This window comes from Rhamphochromis sp. 'chilingali' (genome assembly GCF_963969265.1).
Source record: "Rhamphochromis sp. 'chilingali' genome assembly, chromosome: 21".
In the NCBI taxonomy this organism is placed as follows: Eukaryota; Metazoa; Chordata; class Actinopteri; order Cichliformes; family Cichlidae; genus Rhamphochromis; species Rhamphochromis sp. 'chilingali'.
The window spans coordinates 18,308,860-18,329,397 of NC_137949.1; the positions used below are offsets into that span (position 1 = coordinate 18,308,860).

Consider the following 20,538-nt stretch of genomic DNA (forward strand, 5'->3'; position numbering starts at 1 on the left):
GACTAGAAATAAGACAAATATACTTGGTAAGATTTTGAGTTTTTGCAGTGTACCATAAATACATAAAATGATGCAGAAATTAGGTTTTTTCTCTTGACAAGATTACTTGCCTGTAAAAATTCAGTATTTCTAGATTGAATCTCAGTTGGCTTAGTCTAAGAAATTGTTCTTTTTTGTGTCAACAAATGAGTAACATTGCTGAATCATTTGTTTTAATTGTGTGGTGCCAGCTATTCTGAAAGATGTCTCATTTAGGGACAAAATACACATGTTGAAATATTCATATGCAGGCTGTCTTATATCCAGAGGGTAAAACAACCAAAAAAAAGTTACTTCCAGTTTAGTGCTTAGTAGAAAAGGCATAATAATGGTGCAGATAATAATGTTGTATATGATAAGTGGATATTGAGGGCTTTAGAAGGACCCCTTGGGCTTTAAAAAGCCGATGAGACGACTTAGTGGCGGCTGCAGCTTTGCCTGTGCGGTTGCAAAGGCCAAGCAAGGCAGTTAATCAGCTCTCAGGGTAACATCAGTAAGCACAGTGGCCACAATAGATTAAATCGAGTAGCTGAGAGACCCCTCGATTCCCGATGAACTCAGCACATCTCCAACACACAGTCTCCAGAGAGAGAACCCTCTGGTGGATTGCAGACCAATGCATAGTCCTCGCTAAACAGATAAGAACACAATGCAGATGTTTTTGCCAGACTGCAAAAGGTTAAAATCCAGTGATATCGCTAAACATGATTCATGATTACAAGCTTCTCTGCAACATAGCAGTTGCATCTCAGTTTAACAAAACTTCTCTGTCTCTGTGACTTAGTCATCGGAGTGTGACAGCAACACAGTTTGAATACCAAGTCACCTGATCTTATCTTAACTACACAGTATTGCTTTGGTGCAATGGTGGAAGACATTCTCAAACCAGTAGCAAAACTACAATTTTAAATAACTCTGTTTAAAGTAAAAATGCTGCTAAACCTGAAGTAAAACTGTTATCAGCAAACATAGAGTATAAAACTATTACAGAAAAGGACTTTGTCAGTGTTCTATTATTCACTATCCTGTTTGACTGTATGATAAATGATTCCTCTTGTATACCATTAATAATATATTTTAGCTGTAACGTAACTACTGCTCTCAGATAGACAGAGTAATGGACATTTCCCCCAAACTATAGTGAAGTTAAAGTAGAAAGAAGCATAAAATAATTTTTGGATTGTACTTCAGCATACGTCCATTGCAACACTGGCTATAAAGAAACGATATCCATCCAGGGTTGCTTGGGCGAGGGTGCACCCTCGACAGATCACCAGTCGCAGGGCTAACAATGAGAGACAGACAAGCACACACTCTCACATCAACAGCTACCACCAATTTAAAATAATGAACTAACTTGCATGTCCTTGGGCTTTGGTAGAAAGCTGCAGTAGACCCAGGAAAATACCCAGCCAGGTGGCAGGATTGAACCAGGAACCTGTGAACTGTTAGTTTTAAACTACTGTGTTACTCTATGTAATTACTCAATTTATTATAAATGATCACATACAGCTGTCAGTTACAATGTAGCGGGATAAACTTTCTTTCCACACTTGCGGAACGCTTGTTTACTTGCAGGTGTAAGTTTGCTTATCCTCTACATGTTGGTGAACTTCAGTGTTTAGTTGTTTGCATGCATATGTGTGTATTCACTGCGCGTGTTTGTGTCGAAGCCTTGGTCTGATGACATTATCAGAGCTGGTAATCTGCTCTGTAATTGCCTGCTGCTGACACGGTAGAGAGGCTGATATGGCTGCAGAATAAACAGAGTGTTAACAAGTAGAGGGAGCTCGTCTCCACTTGATCCGCGCAGCTCAGCGTGAAATTTGGACCGGACAAATCGGGGAGAGAGAAAAACAGAGGCGAGGAATAAGAGATGCATAAAATATGGAGGCAGGATGGAGAAAGGCGAGGAGGATGTGTAGGGAATGAACATAGACAAGAGGTGGTGCTGTTGTAACAGTGGCATTATTTGGCAGAATATGGCCTGTTTTTTAAAAATAGTGAATTATGCTATCTCTACAAGCAATGGGCAGCTAGTCCTCAAAGCCAGATCAAAGAATCAAATAACGTGTAAACAAATACAGAACACAGAGTAAAATTGGAGGCCAAGAATGTGTACAGTAGTAGCAACGTTCTAGAGTCAGCTGCAGAATACAAAATCAGCTGAAAGGTGTCGATTGAGATAATAGTTTTTTTTCTCCTTGCAAGCAAATAAAGTTTGCTTAGTGTGTTAGTGTTCCACATGGAAATGCACTGTGCATCGTTGAGGTTTAACGAACATGTTTCCTCTGTGTTCATTTCATTTGCTTCACCAGAACATCTTTTCAAAGTTGATTTTTAAACCCACATTAATTACATCCTCTCCTGCTTGTTTAGCGCAATCAGTCAGAGGGATCATGTGAAACCACTGCAGCACAGCAAGTCACATGTCGCGCGTAGGTAGAGACCTCCACACATCGATCAATCCACAGAAGCTCAGAATGGTGCCTTTACAGAGGCAGAAACTGCTACTCTGATATTTCCTGTCAAAATGTTAGCCGCCGCATGATATTAAAAACTATTTTAAGAATGCTCAAGAGTCATGAAAACCGAAGCAGTCAAAATTATATTAGTGATCCAGGACTCTGTGAGATATCTTTGATGCCAAATATCAGTAAAGCTGGCCAGTAGCTGATCCAGAACCAGAACATCTTTCTAATAAGTCTTAGAAATTGTTTTCATACATAAAAGCAGGAAATTAGTGTACTAGTTCAAACATTTGCCTAACAAATGAAAGATTCATTTCAATCCCGGGAGGAGACGTATATCCCTTTGAGGTTGCGTCGGGAAGGGGTTGTGCAAAACACGCAGAGCTACCTGCTATGGTGACCCCCTTTGAATAAGGGAAGAGCTGAATGTAGCTTATGTAAAATCATGAAATTTCTTTTTTACTTACAACAGGAAGATCCAACCTGCATTGAGTTTTACGTAGTCTAGTTTTAATTTAAAAGGAAGTGAAAAAGACAGAAAGACTGTAAAGCCCGGTGACCCTAATTTTTCAATTAGTTTTACCCTTATAAAAATATAAATGATAGATAAAAAATGACAGTGAAAATCAGTTAAAATCACTACCTTTTAAACCTCACACCTACCAAGTTATTATAGCTAAAGAAAACAAGAAAATAAAGACAGAGGTAGATGTGCAAATGAGGCACAGAAAGAAGATGTTAAAGAAAACATTCGAAGGATTGAAGGCAAAGATCCAGAGACAGACAGGGAAAGGCCACAAAGAGATGATAAGGCAGTAATAGTGAGAGGAACAAGACTCTTGTTAATATAAAAAAACGTCCCAAGCGAAATGCGCCATATGTGCCGATTAGGAGCATCTCTGGTGTGTCCCGAGGCAGACTGTCTGGGGCTTTGTGGGCTTTCCCAAGCAGCCGTTATCTAGAGATGCAGATTAAACCAAATATGGAACCTAGCAACTGATCAGTTCCTCCTACAAATGTTTAAAGAAACAGTTAGGCTTTTTGGGGAAATCCCAATAATTAGTGTTTTCTACCAAGTGAGTACCACTTTAATCATTACTGTACCTATATTAGCAGAAAGAGTGGGATCAGAGAGGAGAAGCTGGCTTTGTTGTATTCACGGTTAACAGAACTCACCTACCAGCATCTCTAATCAACATATTATATGCTGTGATATGATATAAGATGGATTACACGCAATAAATAGGAAGATGGGAGAACACAAAACTCTTCCTCATTTGTCGTAAACCAGACCACCATCAGCTGCCTGCTGCATGTTATTTAAGCACAGTGTTGTGTGTGGTAGGGTGTGCCAATCTTCTTGCCAATGATTGTATTTGTTTACAGTAATCACTATAATATTTCAAAATTAATGTGCCGACGATTTGTTTATGTCAAAATGTTACTCATAGCGGCATTAATTAGCGCAGCAAGATTAAAAACATGACTTTTCATCCATGAAAGACCTCTATCAGGATGCTCAAGTGAAATCATCCAGCATTCAGTTAAATTATCAGTTCATTCAGTCTAGCAGCGTTGCCTGAGAAGATGAAGCATGGTGTGTGCTCAGCATTTTGACTCCCTCCGATTCCACACCGTCAGAAACATGGATACAGCATAACAAGATGATGGACGCGTTACACAGCCTGCATATTGAAACATAATAAAGGCAGCTGAAGCATCCGTCTTTGTCATCTTGTTTCTCTCACAGGCTGACAATTGTGTGCGTGTGTTTGGTGCAAGCTGAGTAGCGGTGCAGACCAGAGACGGTGGCCACTCAGCTGCAATCCTGAACCATTATTATTTAACGAATCACTCTGAGCTGCAGGAAACACTCAGATTGTCTGCTGAGATTCCTGTGCACCACGTTTTCTCTCACAGTCGCTTTGTGTGTGTGTGTGTGTGTGTGTGTGTGTGTGTGTGTGTGTGTGTGTGTGTGTGTGTGTGTGTGTGTGTGTGTGTGTGTGTGTGTGTGTAAATGATGTGCAGTACGGGTGTCGATATCTTCACAAATGCAAATGTGTGCCTTATGAAGACTGATGACTAGTGCTCAGTACAGTAGATAATGTCTCTTCATGATTGGACGATTGCAGGAAACAGATGAACATCACTCAACCCTCCTTCCTTCCCTCTATGTCCACATCTTCAGCCTTCCACTTATCCTTTTTGTCCTATCTGATCGCATTTCTGTGTATGTGTGTGTGTTGAACTGATTTTGCCAATACAGGGATATCACAGCTCTGTCATAGTCGCATACAGTCGCAAAAGTTTCACATTAAATCACATAAAAGTTAAGTTTGAAGGTGATTGGCCACTTTACACCCTTGACTCATATTCTTTCTAGCCCTCTATATAAGGTATCTGTACCCGTTTCTGATATTTTCAACGGCAGGTGTAGTCTGAGGTTTTATTGCCTGAGCATGTCGCTGTATGGTCTCTAGCTTACATCCTGCAGATTGTCTTTATTTATCTGTTTGAACAGTGTGGTTGATGAGACCTAATAATTTTCCTGATCTCCAGTGGCACCATGAGACTGAAAAAATTGGTGAAGTTTTTGCAATAACAATAACATGGATTGCAGATATCCTCCTTAAGATGACTTGTAATAGCTTAGTTCTCTAAAGGAGCTCTGAATCTGAAAATACCCATGAATTCCAAGCAAAGTCGTAGAAAAAACTTGAAAAAGTGCAACGCAAACTGGAGACTGAGATTGCCTACCTTCAAAGTAAAAGTCGGCCGACACATTTTAAAAGATGCAACTTTTTGCATTAGGAACAAGCGGCCTTTGTTTCTGGTTTGTCGCACTTTTCCCAGTTTCGCTACCACTCAGAGAGCAGCTGGCGAGTATTTGTAGACAAGTCGTCATGAGTCATGCAAGCTACAGGTGACCACAGCAATCTTAAGCAGGTTTTGTGCCTCACAGTTTGTGAATACACATTTTTCCATGGCAACCAGTGGTTGCCAGGTGGTCGCTGTGTGTTTGGGGCTTTAGCAATTGATTTTCCAGCAACTGCTATGAAACACATTTTTCCCCTCATGACTGGTGGTTGCCATGTTGTTTGTTAACCTGTGTGAATGGGACCTTATTCACTTGAACCATGACTGTCACACATGCGAAATGCAGACAAGTTAACATCACATCCAACTGTATGCTCCAGCCTTTCCTTTAAGCTGTGATCTCTTTCTTATCAAGAATCTGCAATCCCTTCTTTGCTCCATAGCCTGTTCTTGCAGTTTCTTTCTCCATTTCCATCCATCTTTCTATATATAGATCAATGGTGCTCATTCTGTACCTCTTCTATCCATCAGAGAACTCATGCATCACTCATCCTAGCTCTGTTAGTACCTTTATCCATCCTTTCAATCCCCGCAAACATCCATCTGTCCTCCTGTCCATTAGTTCATTTGCTGAGATTCCCATTTTTTCTTTCATATTCCTTAGATTAGTTGTCCTTGTTTTGGCTGTGGCCTATGTATTCTTTCCTCCACTCCTTCTCCTTTTTTCAACCTCACATCTTTGGTTGCTCTGTAAATTCTTGCCCTCCCATTTCTGCCAATCCCTCCATTAAACTACTCACTAAATTATTATTCTTCCTTGCATCCAACAGATTGTTCATCTTTGATCCCATCTTTTTTTCCAACCACCCACTCCTTTCATTCCACTCAATAATCCCTCTTTCTTTTTTTTTATTATCATATCTACTACTCCCTTCATCTGTCTATCCGCATGTAGCAGTTCCTGCCAGTGTTCATCCATCCATCTCTTCAGATTCTATCCTTTAATACCCCTTGCTTCCTCAATTTCTTTCTCCATCCTTGCTTCCACTGCTACTCTCCTTTTTCCACCAATCGCTCATTTCTATTCTTTTGTTATTGCCTCATAAATCTATTTACCCATCTCCCATACTTTGCTTGTGCACGCACAAAATTCTCCTTCATTTTGTATCTCTTTCCCCAATCCATACGTACGTACATCCACTCCTTCATGTATTCACATACAACACTCCCAGCACAGCCACTTTGTCCTTGGCAACCAGAGTAGCCCCAGTAAGTCAAATGATGATTCTTCCGTAATGAGCTAAAGAGAGAAAAGGCGCCCCATTAGTGTCGTATTGATGCCGGTCTCAGAGTCCAGATGTGTGCAACATCAAGAGGAGGACTCACTGTTTTGTAGCCGGACAGATCTGATGAGGCAGAGCACACAAAAGAGCATGCTGGCAATTAAACAGAGACACAGATATCCTAGCCCTCCACTTACACATTCACTGTCTACACACACAAGCACACTCCTCCACCTCTACAATTACATCTCGTAGGTTAATCTTCCCTATCGCAGTTGTATTCCTGGCAAAATGACAGCACTCTGGCCTGTGAGTGCAGTCAGTACTGCCAGCCCACTGCCTTTAAAACACTCCTGTTTATGTGTCTGATAATAGATTTGTGAGCTTGTTTGCTCCCTTTTTGGCATGACTGTGGGTGCACACGCTGATGGTTGCGCTGAAAATGCCTCAGAAATTATCCACCGAAAGTGAAAAATGATACAGGATAGAGGCTTCCTACACATGTTGACATTCTGGGCATTTTTGTTCTTAAAGTAATTGAGCATTTGCACAAATAAACAGCATTTTTTTTTTTTTTTTTTGCATCAGACTCCAGTATTTTGTCAATCTGTCTAAACCCCCCGAGCTGTTACTTCATGAGGGCTTCATGGCCTAAGAACATGCATCTCACTATAGCCTTTCATTCACTGGAGGCCCTAGTTATGACTACATGCACATAGTTCATTTTATATATTTTTATAAACAACTAATAAAAAGAGACCAACTAGCAATGATCTCTGTGTGCATGTTAGACAAAAATGAGCAGTGGCCCTTGCAATCAAAACATGGCTGTTCTGGATTAATAAAACATAAATTTATGTCATGAAAATTGGAACATTTAGATGCAGCTAACTTCCTCGTACCATTCCACATTATCAACATCATTATGAACAAAATAATGAGCAAAAACACTTCTTTCCTACCTGGAAATATTTATTTATTTATTATGGAGTCTTTATCTTACAATATAAAACACCTTGAGGCATCTATTGTTGTCATTTGGCAGCGCTATATAAATAAATTAGAAGTAAATTGAATTGAATTTTTGTTCACCAAAGACAACATTTGTACTTTATAGATATCATTCTGGTGTTCAGAACAGTTATTGATGAATTAATACATGCTAGAGATTTTAAGAAACCCACTTTAACAATGTGTAGTTGTTCTAGTGTATTTTCTGCACCTGAATGTGTGAATGCTAGACGCTCCCTTCTCAGTTTTTTTAAATGTCATCCTATTATTACTTAGTGTGGTGTGGACACTCCACCACATTTGGCTTAAGATCAACACAGCTCGGCGACCACTAATGATAATGAAGCAAGTCACCCATAGCAATTAATGCACTTAGCTTCTAATCATGATTAACTGTGGACTGTATTTGATTTCGGGAGTTGATAAGGTGCCTCTGAACACAAACAGGTCAATTAGTATCATGTCTCAGTGAAAAAGGTTTCAGTAAGCAGCCGGTCCATTCATGTTGGATGTAGACAGCTTAGTTTCTTCCTGCTTGTCGTCCTATTCCTTTTTTAAAGTCATGTGAAATCTTTGGTTTGTAAATTTAAGGAGAATTTGACCGTGAAGATGTCAAAAGGTAGAGCTGTCACTGTGAACCTCTAGAGGCTGAAAGCCATAGGGACGCTTTTCTCCTCGCTTTTCATTCACTAATGGCAAAATTTGTCATGCAATTATCTTTCTTGCCAAATTACTTTACAAACCCCCAGTTTTTTCTTTATGATTTCATCTTTGTTATGGTTTAAACTTTCCCGAGGGCATCTGAGTGTGTCAGTGATCCGCAGCTACGGCATGCAGATAAACAACCAGGCAAAGTCAAATCAAAACGTGGGGAAAGGGGAGTGATGTTTTGGAGCAGCTGTGAGAGACATTTTCATCATCGTGTTACAGAATACCACATCTGACTAAGAATATTTCAGCAAGTGCACAAGTGCCTGCTTGCTTATTCTAGGTGAACATATACTGCAGAAGTGTATTTTTTATTTTATTTTTTTATCACAGCCTCCTCGTCCTGTGACATTTTTTGATCGGCCCAAAAAGAGATTTAAATACAGATATTTGCTCATAGTTTCAAGTATGTTATTACGAAAATACTCAATAACAATGTGGGCAGTTGAGTATAATGGGCTCCATGTTTTGGATTATGATTAGCTTGTTCACAAAGGTGAAAGTTTAGCAGCTGAAAAACCACCTAGTGTTCTCAGCAGTGCGTGGTGACCACAAACAACTAGGTAGAAATTAATGATTGCTGATACTGATGCACACATGTGTATTACAAGACAATTATTTATCATTGCTGAGGGGCCAAGCACCAATTAATGCAGGTTTAAACTGAAAATGACTAAAATCTTTAAATTCAGGGAATTTTCATGAACTGCTAGTGTTTAGTTTTGAATCTCTGCAGAATTTAAAAGCAGCGTGCAGGCTTTCGTGACACACTCCTTAAAACACTCATTGGGTTTTTAGGCTGGCTGGCAGCTATTCACGACAGGTTGATGCAGGTTTTGTTGTTGTTGTTTCACGGCCCACACCCCCTAACCGAAGCTGCCAAATAAATTCTTGTCATCCTCCCCTCCACCATATTGACAGTAGTGAATCTAGCTTTTACATAATACAGTATTTATAGAAGTGTTACATTTCACGAGTTGCAGATGCCCACAGCAAATGCACTTTTGCAATTGATGCATATATTAATTTGTTTCAGGGGTTAGTATTTACCGTACTATTTCTGTTTATTAAAGGGCTTGTAGAGGAGGAGAGGTCATTAGTAGTTTAGGAGATGAGCGTTCTTGTTAAATATGTGTTCATGTGAAACTGTCATCTCTTTACTCTGTTATCTGACCAAAGCTGAGAGTAAAAAACATGAAAAAAAGGCGGGGAAGGAAAACTTTCAACAGCTTTGTTGATTTCTAACAGTTTCCCCCCTAATGAACATAATAAATGCTTGTAAAAAGCTACAAAGTGCCGTAATCCTTCCTCCTCATCAGCCAATCGAACGTTCGGTTGCACCTCGGGGTCAGTACAAAGTAATTCTCCGAGGCCATCACATTTCTCTCCTTCTTATTAACCATTTTTCTTTCTTGTTTGTTTCTTTGTTGCATTTCCATTGCTCATTGCATTTTCTGTTTTCTCCATGCCTTCCTCCCTCCCCTCTTCCTCCTCCTCCTCCCTCTCTCCTCTCCATCAACAGCCCTGTTGTTAGCGGATGGTAAGTTGTCCATTCCTTCTCTATAAGAATCTCCATTAACATCACCTCTTGTGCGTGCTGTGGTCTTAACATGAGGCCTTAATGATCTGAAATCCAAATCACAACAATTTTTTGTCACCATCAAAGATGTTGAGTCTGAACTGATACTTGAGAGGTTTGGTATAAATAAACTGCATGCCCACGCTTGTGTCCTCTTCTCTTGTCATTGTTACAAACAATACATGGCTCCTTTGAAGCGCTCTTCTTCACTTAATGATGGTTTTGCATGCTAATCAGAGGATTATTAATCACAAATCCATAAATTATGTTCTCTAGTCAAGAGCAAGGTACAAACAGTTGATAACAATCAAGATAAAAACCTACAGTCCTGAAATTAGAAATTTAATTACCTCTTTGTGGTTCTGTTATTATTATATTTCCCATCCTTGTCAAGCAAATTGTGTCATGTAGAGGTGCAGCACTGTGCAAAAGGAATGCTGTCAGGAGTTGAGGGTACACACTGTCTTGGATGTGTAATTGATTTAGCTTAAAAGTGTGTGTGTGTGTGTGTGTGTGTGTGTGTGTGTGTGTGTGTGTGTGTGTGTGTGTGTGTGTGTGTGTGTGTGTGTGTGTGTGTGTGTGTGTGTGTGTGCAGGTGCAGGCAGGCACTCATGCACTGGTATATTATGCATGCCCGCGTGTGTGCACTTGCAAACGCGCCCTCCTATCAAGGGGACTTGTCTGTGATCGTTAATGGTAATGTTAATATTTAATGGTAAGCATGTTGTCAGCAAAGAGCAGCAGGGCTAACTCTGAAGTCGTATAAAAGATGACAGGGTCTCTGCACCAGGTGGCTCAGTGGGGGTGTCATACGCAGAGTAGGATGAGAGGCCTCTGGATGCACAAGGGCTCCTTCCTGATAGAGCTGAACAGCACAGGACTGATGTTATGGGGCTTGATGGAATGTACTTAGGAGCTCAGTAAAGCATTGCTGCTTCTTTGCAAAGCAAAGGCACGCAGGCACACACGGACTGGAAGCAAATTCATCAGAGCTTCCACATTACAGTTGAAGGGGACCTGTCATGCTCATTTCCATCTCCATGTTTATTGCTCTTTCAGCTTTACTTGCAAAACTTTTCATTTATGTTATACTGGGACCTGGTGGAGCCCCTCAGTTTATCCTCTGCTTCAGTCAAGCTCTCTTAGCTGCTGATTCTTTAAACCAACTGTCCCTCAAAAACTGGAAAGTGAAGTCATGTGAAGGTTTTCAAAAAAAACTCCATGCACTCCTGTGAAAAAACAATTAAGTACATCCCCATGATTGATTATAACTCAGAACCACCTTTAGCATCAGTAACTGCAAGTAATGGTTTCTGGCATAACTTTATGAGTCGCTCATGTTGTGAAGGAATTTTGACCCATTCTTCTTTACAAGATTCCTTCAGTTCATTGAGGTTTCCCAGCATTCATTTAGGTGCAGCTCTATTAAAGTCTCACTACAGCACTTCAGCCAGATTTAGGTCTGGACTGGGCCCTTGCAGCATCTTGATTAATTTCTTTTTGAGCCATTCTGTTTGTGCTTGGGATCTTTGTCCTGTTGCATGACCTACTTTCAGCCCAGCTTTAGCTGTCAGACAGACTGCCTCATATCTGACTCTGGAATACCTCAGTATACAGAGGAGTTCATGGTTGATTCAGGTTGATTCAGTGACTGTAAGGTGTTCAGGAGCTGCGGCTGAAAGGCAAGCCCAAACACTCACCCAACCACCACCATGCCTTAGTAGGAGGTGTTTGTGCTGATAAGCTGTGTTTGGTTTTCATCATCCAAATATCTCCACATTGGTTTTGTCATACGCAGCTTTGCAATCCTAAGCTGTCCTGCCATGGTCTTCTTTGGAGGTGTCCTCCTTCCAAATAAGCCATACTTGTTCAGCCTTTTTCTGATTGTAGTTTCATGAACTAAGTGAGACTTGTAGAATCTGTATTCTACTGTATTAAGCATATCCACTATCACTGTCATCACACAGAGACAGGAGTAGAAAAACAATGTGTCAGATAAAGTTTAGTTTTTAGCTTTTATCTCTCAATTACTTGCACTTCTGTGGAATTTCAGCCATGTTTGTAGCATCCACCAGTGGAACAGTGTGTGGATAACAGAAAATACAGCAAGGAATAAGAATAGATACTTCTAAAAGCGTCCTACTGGACTTTGTTGTTAGAGCGCTGTAGCTTGAGCTGTCAAATCCTTAAAAGTTCATTATTCCTCCTAAGGTTGATAAAATAATTCTAACTTAAGACTCACTCATTTTCGTGAACTTTCTTCGATATCAAGCTGTCTTCGTCGGTGTATGGATCTACTCTGTTGTCATTGAGATGAATCTGCTGACCTTTTCCCAACTGTAAAAATCATATCAGCCACTGAATTTGCAGACCAACAACATCCATCTCACTGACAACTGAACAAGCTCTACTCTGCCATGTAAAGATCATGTAATATCATTTAAAGCCAGTATGTGGACACTGAGCAGGGAATGCCCTTTCTCACCTCTCATATCATGTAGCTACATGCAGAGTTATACTGTATTAGGTTTATTATGCTGAGCTTTTGAGACTTGTGTCTCTGAAATACAAGAAATACTGAGTGCTAAAGCCTGGAATACACCAAATACGTCTATACGTCAAATACGGCTCAACATTTGGCAATAAAACCCTTTCTGATTCTGATTATAAAGCAGTCAGCTTAAGTGAGACTGAAAGCTCACCAAAAGCTACAATGTTTTTGGAGATGGAGGAATTTACAGTAAATACCTATAAGACTAATAAGAAAGCATGACAGATTTCCTGATGAAGTGCTGACTTATAGTATGAAATTTGCTGTAAAGTCCAGCACATGTGGATAAAAACAGAATCATTGAAAGCAAAATGGAAAATGTTTACACCCAATATTTGCCTGGGTTGAGTTTTTGCTGTGATCGATAAAGAATGCGTTTGTCTAACCTTTAAACAACTAAGTTGGCTCACCACCAAATGCAGTGCAGAGAGACTTTTAATGCTTTGCCACAATGACTGTTTTAGTTTGACACAGAAGTAACTTGAACACCGCACATAAAAAGTGTTTTCTGAGCATAATATGAAAGTTCTAAATAAAGCAACCTTCTGATCTTTTGTTTGTGCGCTCCAAAGTGCAACACCACACGATGCTCAGCTGTGCGTCTGCTTGTTCTGATTGTCATCTTTCTCACTTTGATTCCTTTGTCTTTTGCTCCCTCCTGCACCGTCTGCTCAGATGTACCAGACAGGAAGCTGACTTCTGACGAGGAGGAAGCCAAGCGCATCGCGGAGATGGGGAAGCCGGTGCTGGGAGAGCACTCCAAGCTAGAAGTCATTATTGAGGAATCGTATGAATTTAAGGTGGGAAAGGTTACTCTTCAAACAAGGTGAAGATAGCTTCGCATACATGGTTGTTGTAGTAAGACAGAGATCATAATAACTAATCCAGCTGCGACCTTGCATAAAAGAACAGCTACATATTTCTAATTTCAGCTTCTCTTCCGAGGCTTCCCATCCCACATAGATTTATTTCTGGAGGTGATTTGGTTTTAATGCATCCTCTGCCCTCCAAATATACCCTCCATGTTTGTTTCTGGTGTGTGTGTGTGTGTGTTTTTATCATGCTTTAAACGGGTTTTTGTCATCAGGGATTGGAAAGCACTGCCATCGTGTGGTGAAGCTCGAGTATTTTTCTTCAGGAGGCTCCATGGATGCAGAGTAAAAACTCTGGGGCTAAATAACGGATGGATTTGATTTGTGTTTTGGTGTCGTGTCATGCAGAGCACAGTGGATAAGCTTATCAAGAAGACCAACCTGGCTCTGGTGGTGGGAACAAACTCCTGGAGAGAGCAGTTCATGGAGGCCATTACAGTCAGTGCAGGTAATGTAATCCGCTCATAGTGGGCTGTAAAACCCAAACTTTACTTCAGTATGAGATGTTATATGTGACTATGTATGACAATAAAGGCAAAAGGTATACAAAGCCAAGCCATTTATCTTTTATGCGTTTTTCTGTGTAATTATTTAACATAAAGAAAGAGTCTAATCAGGCGAAGACTCTGGCAGCACTGTTTGCTTTGCCGCAGTCTTCAGTCTAAAAATATAGACGCCACTATTTGTTTGCAAAAACTCATATCGGTGAAAGCAAAGCTCTTGAATAATGTCTTGTACATAACACATACCTCATCTATCACGTCAAGCCACAACAGTGAGCGCCATGAAGGCCTTGGTTTGTCACTTTGCTGCTGAAATATTAAATCCTGCAATGCTCTTTATTTTTTCATGATCCACCACTGGCTGAAAAATGCATGCAGTTCACGTAGTCTGACACTTTGAGTCCTGACAGTGTCCCTGCCTTTCTGCTAAGTTGCCTTTGAGGCGCTGGGACACAGAGAGTACCCTGTTCCTTCACCTGAGGAGGGTATCCACGGACATTTTCAGCTGCTGAGATGAAACTTTTATCCGAATGCGCTCGTAAGGAGCATTCTCTGGCCACTTGGCCATCCTGCAAATCAAAAGGGCTGCGTTCATCCCTTGAAAATCCCTCTTATGTTACCCCAGAGTTTCTGCAAGGGCAGCTGATTTATAGTACTATGTGCACTGCTTTTTTAATATGCTAGAGTTTACATCCATGTCACTGTTAACTGGGTAACACTTCTGACACGCTCACTAAACAAGAGAAAACATCAAATCTAATTGACCAAAACACAGTGTGATTGAAACAGGTCATTCAAACCAGAACGTAATTACATTTCGAGTGTAAATCTGAAACCTTGTTAAAACCTGCCCAGAATTACTTCGTAGTTTGGTTTAGGGAGAGTTCATGAGAGTTTTCTAATATCTAATGTAGTTTTGAAATTTTTTTTTAACGTTATTGTTGCAATAGGTTTTTGTTTTAATCTGTAATCATCAGTTCTCATCCATCCTTCTGAAATTTGTTCCCTTCCCACCAGTTTTCTGCACTACCTGTGTTAGTAGTCTGCATTTGCTTGACCTCCGTTATCACTCTGGAATATTAAAATTTGGATTTGTATTTGCTCCTGTTGTCCTTTCGTCCTTTTCAGCTTCAGCAGGTTGTCTTTATGTCTAAGTGTCCAAATGTATTAAGTTTCTTCCATGTGATTAGTTATGTAAACAACTGTGCAGACAGACAGACAAACAGATAGATGGTTCTCTCTGTCTCACACTGAGAAATAAGTTGAGATGTCATTTAAGTAAATGTTGTTCTCTTCTTTCCCCTCTGTCATCCCTTATCTGCTTACTTTATGGATCCTTTATCTCACCCCTTTTTTCCAACTCTTGGTTCTTTATCCTCTTCACTCTCTCAACTTTCTGCTTCATCATCTGTCATCCTTCTTTCTGTGTCATACTCCCCTTTGCTTCTTCATCTTCTGTCTCTCTCTTCTTCATTGCTCCCTGTCTCCTCACTTAATATTTATCTCTCCTGCTTCACGGCTGTCTCTTTATCCTTGTCCATATGCTGCTATTTTTCCCTCCGCTCCTTCCTGTCATCCTATTTTCCCCCTCTGTCTCCCCCTGCTCGGCCCCACTTCTGCCCAGGAGATGAGGACGAGGATGACACAGGGGAAGAAAGGCTTCCTTCCTGTTTTGACTACGTAATGCACTTCCTGACCGTCTTCTGGAAGGTCCTGTTTGCTTGTGTTCCTCCCACGGACTACATGAATGGCTGGGCGTGTTTCACCATCTCTATCATTATAATCGGCCTGCTCACAGCCGTCATCGGCGACCTGGCATCTCACTTCGGCTGCACTATTGGCCTAAAGGACTCAGTCACTGCTGTGGTTTTTGTGGCACTCGGCACCTCAGTCCCAGGTGAGTTCAAGAGTAGCAGAAGGAACTGTTTTTGAAAAGCACGTGTCATTTTCAATACACAAATTTTTATTACATACAAATCTGGGCTCTGAAATTGTGTTCATTATTTGTTATGTCGCTTGATGGATATGTGGTTCATATTTTTGTTATGAAAATTGTGACTTCATGGGCTCCAACAGTAAACATGCTTTGTCATCAAGATTGCTGATCTTATTTACTCCAAAATGACATTTTCCACCCTGACAGGAACAATATGTAACCAAAAACTCTCACTGCATCAGCATTTTCTGCTATTAAAGGTCCTATATGTGGCACTAATATGATATATATATATATATATATATATATATATATATATATATATATATATATAACACCCAGCACGCCCCTGCGGGCGGTTTATCCTTCAAGCTCGGGTCCTCTACCAGAGGCCTGGGAGCTTGAGGGTCCTGCGCAGTATCTTAGCTGTTCCCAGGACTGCGCTCTTCTGGACAGAGATCTCCGATGTTATTCCCGGGATCTGCTGGAGCCACTCGCCTAGCTTGGGAGTCACCGCACCTAGTGCTCCGATTACCACGGGGACCACCGTTACCTTCACCCTCCACATCCTCTCGAGCTCTTCTCTGAGCCCTTGGTATTTCTCCAGCTTCTCGTGTTCCTTCTTCCTGATATTGCTGTCATTCGGAACCGCTACATCGATCACTACGGCCGTCTTCTTCTGTTTGTCTACCACCACTATGTCCGGTTGGTTAGCCACCACCATTTTGTCTCATCCTGGACTGTGGTGCTGACACTCACCAGTCCCCGGCCCCCTTCCTTCCGCTTAGCGTACAGCCTCAGGGTGCTGGACTTGGGGTGAAACCCTCCATGCATGGTCAGGAGCTTTCTTGTCTTTATGTCAGTGGCTTCTATCTCCTCCTTTGGCCAGCCTATTACCCCAGCAGGGTACCTGATCACGGGCAGGGCGTATGTGTTGATGGCCCGGATCTTGTTCTTACCATTCAGCTGACTCCTCAGGACTTGCCTGACCCTCTGCAGGTACTTGGTGGTTGCAGCCTTTCTAGCGGCCTCTTCATGGTTCCCATTTGCCTGCGGGATCCCCAGGTACTTGTAACTGTCCTCTATGTCTGCAATGTTGCCTTCTGGTAGTTCAATCCCCTCAGTTCTGACTACCTTCCCTCTCTTATCTCACTGAGGGGGTTCAGGCCTATGCAGAACAGCAGTGGGGACAGAGCATCTCCTTGGTAGATCCCGCACTTGATGGTGACTTGTGCTATGGGCTTGGAGTTGGCCTCTAGTGTTGTACGCCACATCCCCATTGAGTTCCTGATGAAGGCTCTTAGGGTCCCATTGATCTTGTACAATTCTAGGCATTCCAGTATCCAGCTGTGGGGCATTGAGTCATAGGCCTTCTTGTAATCAATCCAGGCAGTGCACAGGTTGGTCAGTCTGGTCTTGCAGTCTCGGCTGATTGTTCTGTCTACCAGTAGCTGGTGTTTTGCACCTCTGGTATTCTTGCCAATTCCTTTCTGTGTCCCGCTCATGTATTGACCCATGTGCCTGTTCATCTTAGCCGATATGATGCCTGACAGGAGCTTCCATGTAGTACTGAGGCAGGTTATTGGTCGGTAGTTGGAGGGGACCGGTCCCTTCTTGGGGTCCTTGGGGATCAGGACCGTCCGGCCTTCAGTTAGCCATTCCGGGTGTCTCTCGTTAACTAGCAGCTGGTTCATTTGTGCTGCCAGACGCTCGTGGAGTGCAGTCAGCTTCTTCAGCCAGTAGGCGTGAACCATGTCGGGCCCTGGTGCTGTCCAACTCTTCATACTGGAGACCCTTTCTTGGATATCTGCCACTGTGATGGTTACTGGACCCTGTTCAGGGAGGTCGCTGTGGTCTGCCCTCAGATCCACTAGCCACTGAGCATTGCCGTTATGGGTTGCATCCTTCTCCCATATGCTCTTCCAGTATTGCTCCGTCTCCAGCCTTGGTGGTGCTGTTCTCTTATTGTTCCCTTGCCACTGAGAGTACACCTTTGCTGGTTCTGTGGAGAACAGCTGGTTTATTCTCCTGCCTTCTATCTCTCTGGTGTACCTCCTCAAGCGGCTGGCCAAGGCTGTGAGTCTTTGCTTGGCAGTTTCCAAGGCCTCAGGTATGGACAGCTTGCTGTATTTCTTAGGCACCTTATTTGTCGCACCTTTCTGCAACTCTGTTAGTTGGCTAACCTCCCTCCGTGCTACTTTGATCTTGCCCTCTAGCCTCCTTCTCCATGGAGGGTACTGCCCCTTGTGGCTGTTCAACTTGTAGCCAAGCATCTCACTGATCACTGCTGCCGTATTGTAGATCAGCTTGTTAGTGTCGGTAATCGTGGTTGTAGGTATTGCCCGTAGTGCTGCATTAACATCATCTAGCAGACCTTCTGAGGGTACTTCACGTAATCTTGGTAACCGGCTACGGGGGATCCAGGTTTCAAGCTTGGCCATGATCCTATTTTTCAGGTCAGTTCCTCTCGCACTCAATGATCCTTCTCCTATCGCACTTGGGGCTATGTACCCAATCTCGGGTGGGGGTGATGATATCTCCCCCCTGACCTGGTGTCCTGACTCCTCCTTGCCGTAGCATTTGTGTTGTACCTCGTCAATCTCTAGCTGTGAGAGCAGTCCCTTCTTTCGAATGTTGGAACACTGAGCTACTAGTTGTTTCGCCGTCATTGTGGATGTTGGGTATCGAAGAATCCATAGGTCCCTCATCCTATTCATGTAGCCCCTTCCGCCGGGGTTACTTGCGTAATAGCATTCCAACAACGCCCTGTTTTCGTCCCTTGCCCACCGATGCCTTCTTGTTCCAGTAGCCCACTTTTCGTCAGGGTGCCCTGGTTCCTCAACACCTGACGCGGACCTTGTTGATCCGGGCGACGTCCGAGCCGGCATGCCTTCATATTTATCTGTCTCGCTCATGTCTGCGGTAGGCTTGCTTAGCATAGGGGGTCTAGCCTTAGGACCCTTACTGGATACAGACGCCCCAGGCAGGAATCGAACTTGCGATCCTCTGTTCCAAAGGCGTGTAGTTTAACCACTACGCTATCCAGCTGCTTTATATATATATATATATATATATATATATATATATATATATATATATATATATATATATATATATATATATATATATATATATATATATATATATATATATATATATATATATATATATATAAATAAATAAATAAATAAAGGGGTGCAACGATATTCGTATCGATATTGAACCGTTCGATACAGTGCTTTCGGTTCGGTACGCATATGTATCGAACAATACAAAATTTGTAATTTATTTTATCAACTTTCCTTCTGACGATGCTGTCTGTGTTGAGCGCTCAGTGAATCTGCATTCGACTACTCCGCCTAGGCTGCACTCTCGAGCGCAGATCCACTGAGCGCTCAACACAGACAGCATAGTCAGAAGGAAGAGCGCAGGGCACCTCCCCCACCCTCATTCAGATCTGGCGTTTGGAATTATTTTGGTTTTCATGTGACATGACCCTGAAGGTAAGCGAGTCATGGACTAAAGTAAAACAGTATGTTGGATGTGCCGTGCAATGCTCAATTACATGGGTGGGAACTAGTGTGTTAGCGCAGTCTAGCCCCATGCACGGGGCGATCGGCGGTAGCTCTTTAACGGAGATTTGCCATGTTGTGGCGTTAAGGTCATTTCAACGAGATTAACCTGAAAGCACTAGTGGGAACACAACGAATATGACTGCACATTTACGCTGACATCATCCTAGTGCAAAGACAAAAACAACAAGCATGCTACTAACTTTAGCCGAGTCATTTAGACAGCTGTTAGCACATGATTCTCCTTATGCTGCTGAGAATATAGCCCAGAAGAAGCGGATAGTATAGCTTTTATTTTGGAAAGAGACATTTCTCTGTAATAAACTCTCTTTTCCAAAGATTAGTGATTCCTCAATCAGATACAGGGCTTGCAATATCGCTAGCCCAACGTCCTGGGGCTAGCGATTTTTTCAGTCGGGCTACCAAAATCTATCTCTTCCCTGCCCGTCGGGCTATTGTAGGAAAAATATATGTCAATGCTTTTGCATTCTTTCAGAAATGTAGCTGGGTAATTATGTCATTGGCATCGGTGAGCCACTGTCAATATGTGACATATTGAAATCGCGTTTGAATTTGCGCTTGTTTTTTTGCTTTCACTTTGCAATCGTGTGAACTGTGTATAGAGAGCGACAGCACTGATCTGTGAGTGATGATAATTTGTGCACCAATTCCTCTGACATCGTCTTATTAATCGTTAGCTTACTATGCAAACATGACAAGTGAAATCTCCCGCAGCTTAAACATGTGAGAGGTTGATCGCGCAGAGAATCGCTGAGCTTATGTGAGTGCGTGTGTAAAAGCATTTCAGTTCTGCTGAGCCAAATAAGACAGGTCGGGGTGAAGAAGTGACAGCCAAAGAAAAGCTTACCACAAAACGGAGAAGTTATGACAAATCAGACTATAAGGCAAAAAGAAAGTGCAGCTTTATGGTTTCATGGACAAAAGAATTTCTGTGGCTGCGATATGATGAGCTAAATAACCAGGGCTGCACATAAGTGGTCCGCAGGTGCGCATTCGCTGTCAAAATAAAAAACACGCACAAGGGTTAGGGTTAAATTTAAAAACTGTACTTTTGAGTTAAAATATATATTTATAATTTTGATAAATGACAAATTAAAAAGGCATGAACATTTTTTTTGTATCGAAAAAATATCGAACCGTGACACCAAAGTATCGAACCGAACCGAACCGTGAAT

General features: G+C 41.9%; 1 protein-coding gene across 7 annotated transcripts in view; it reads left to right on the forward strand.

Annotated features, from left to right (window-relative positions):
• slc8a3 (solute carrier family 8 member 3) overlaps nt 1-20,538 on the forward strand; it is a 134,618-nt gene that overhangs the window by 111,146 nt on the left and 2,934 nt on the right. For 3 of the 7 annotated variants that reach the window (XM_080871387.1, XM_080871388.1, XM_080871392.1), the window contains 4 exons: nt 9,852-9,869; nt 13,135-13,259; nt 13,680-13,779; nt 15,459-15,731. In XM_080871387.1, the coding sequence (XP_080727513.1) occupies nt 9,852-9,869; nt 13,135-13,259; nt 13,680-13,779; nt 15,459-15,731 (516 nt within the window). The remainder of the gene's footprint in view (nt 1-9,851; nt 9,870-13,134; nt 13,260-13,679; nt 13,780-15,458; nt 15,732-20,538) is intronic. The other 4 variants (XM_080871390.1, XM_080871393.1, XM_080871389.1 and 1 more) reach the window with 3 other exon arrangements.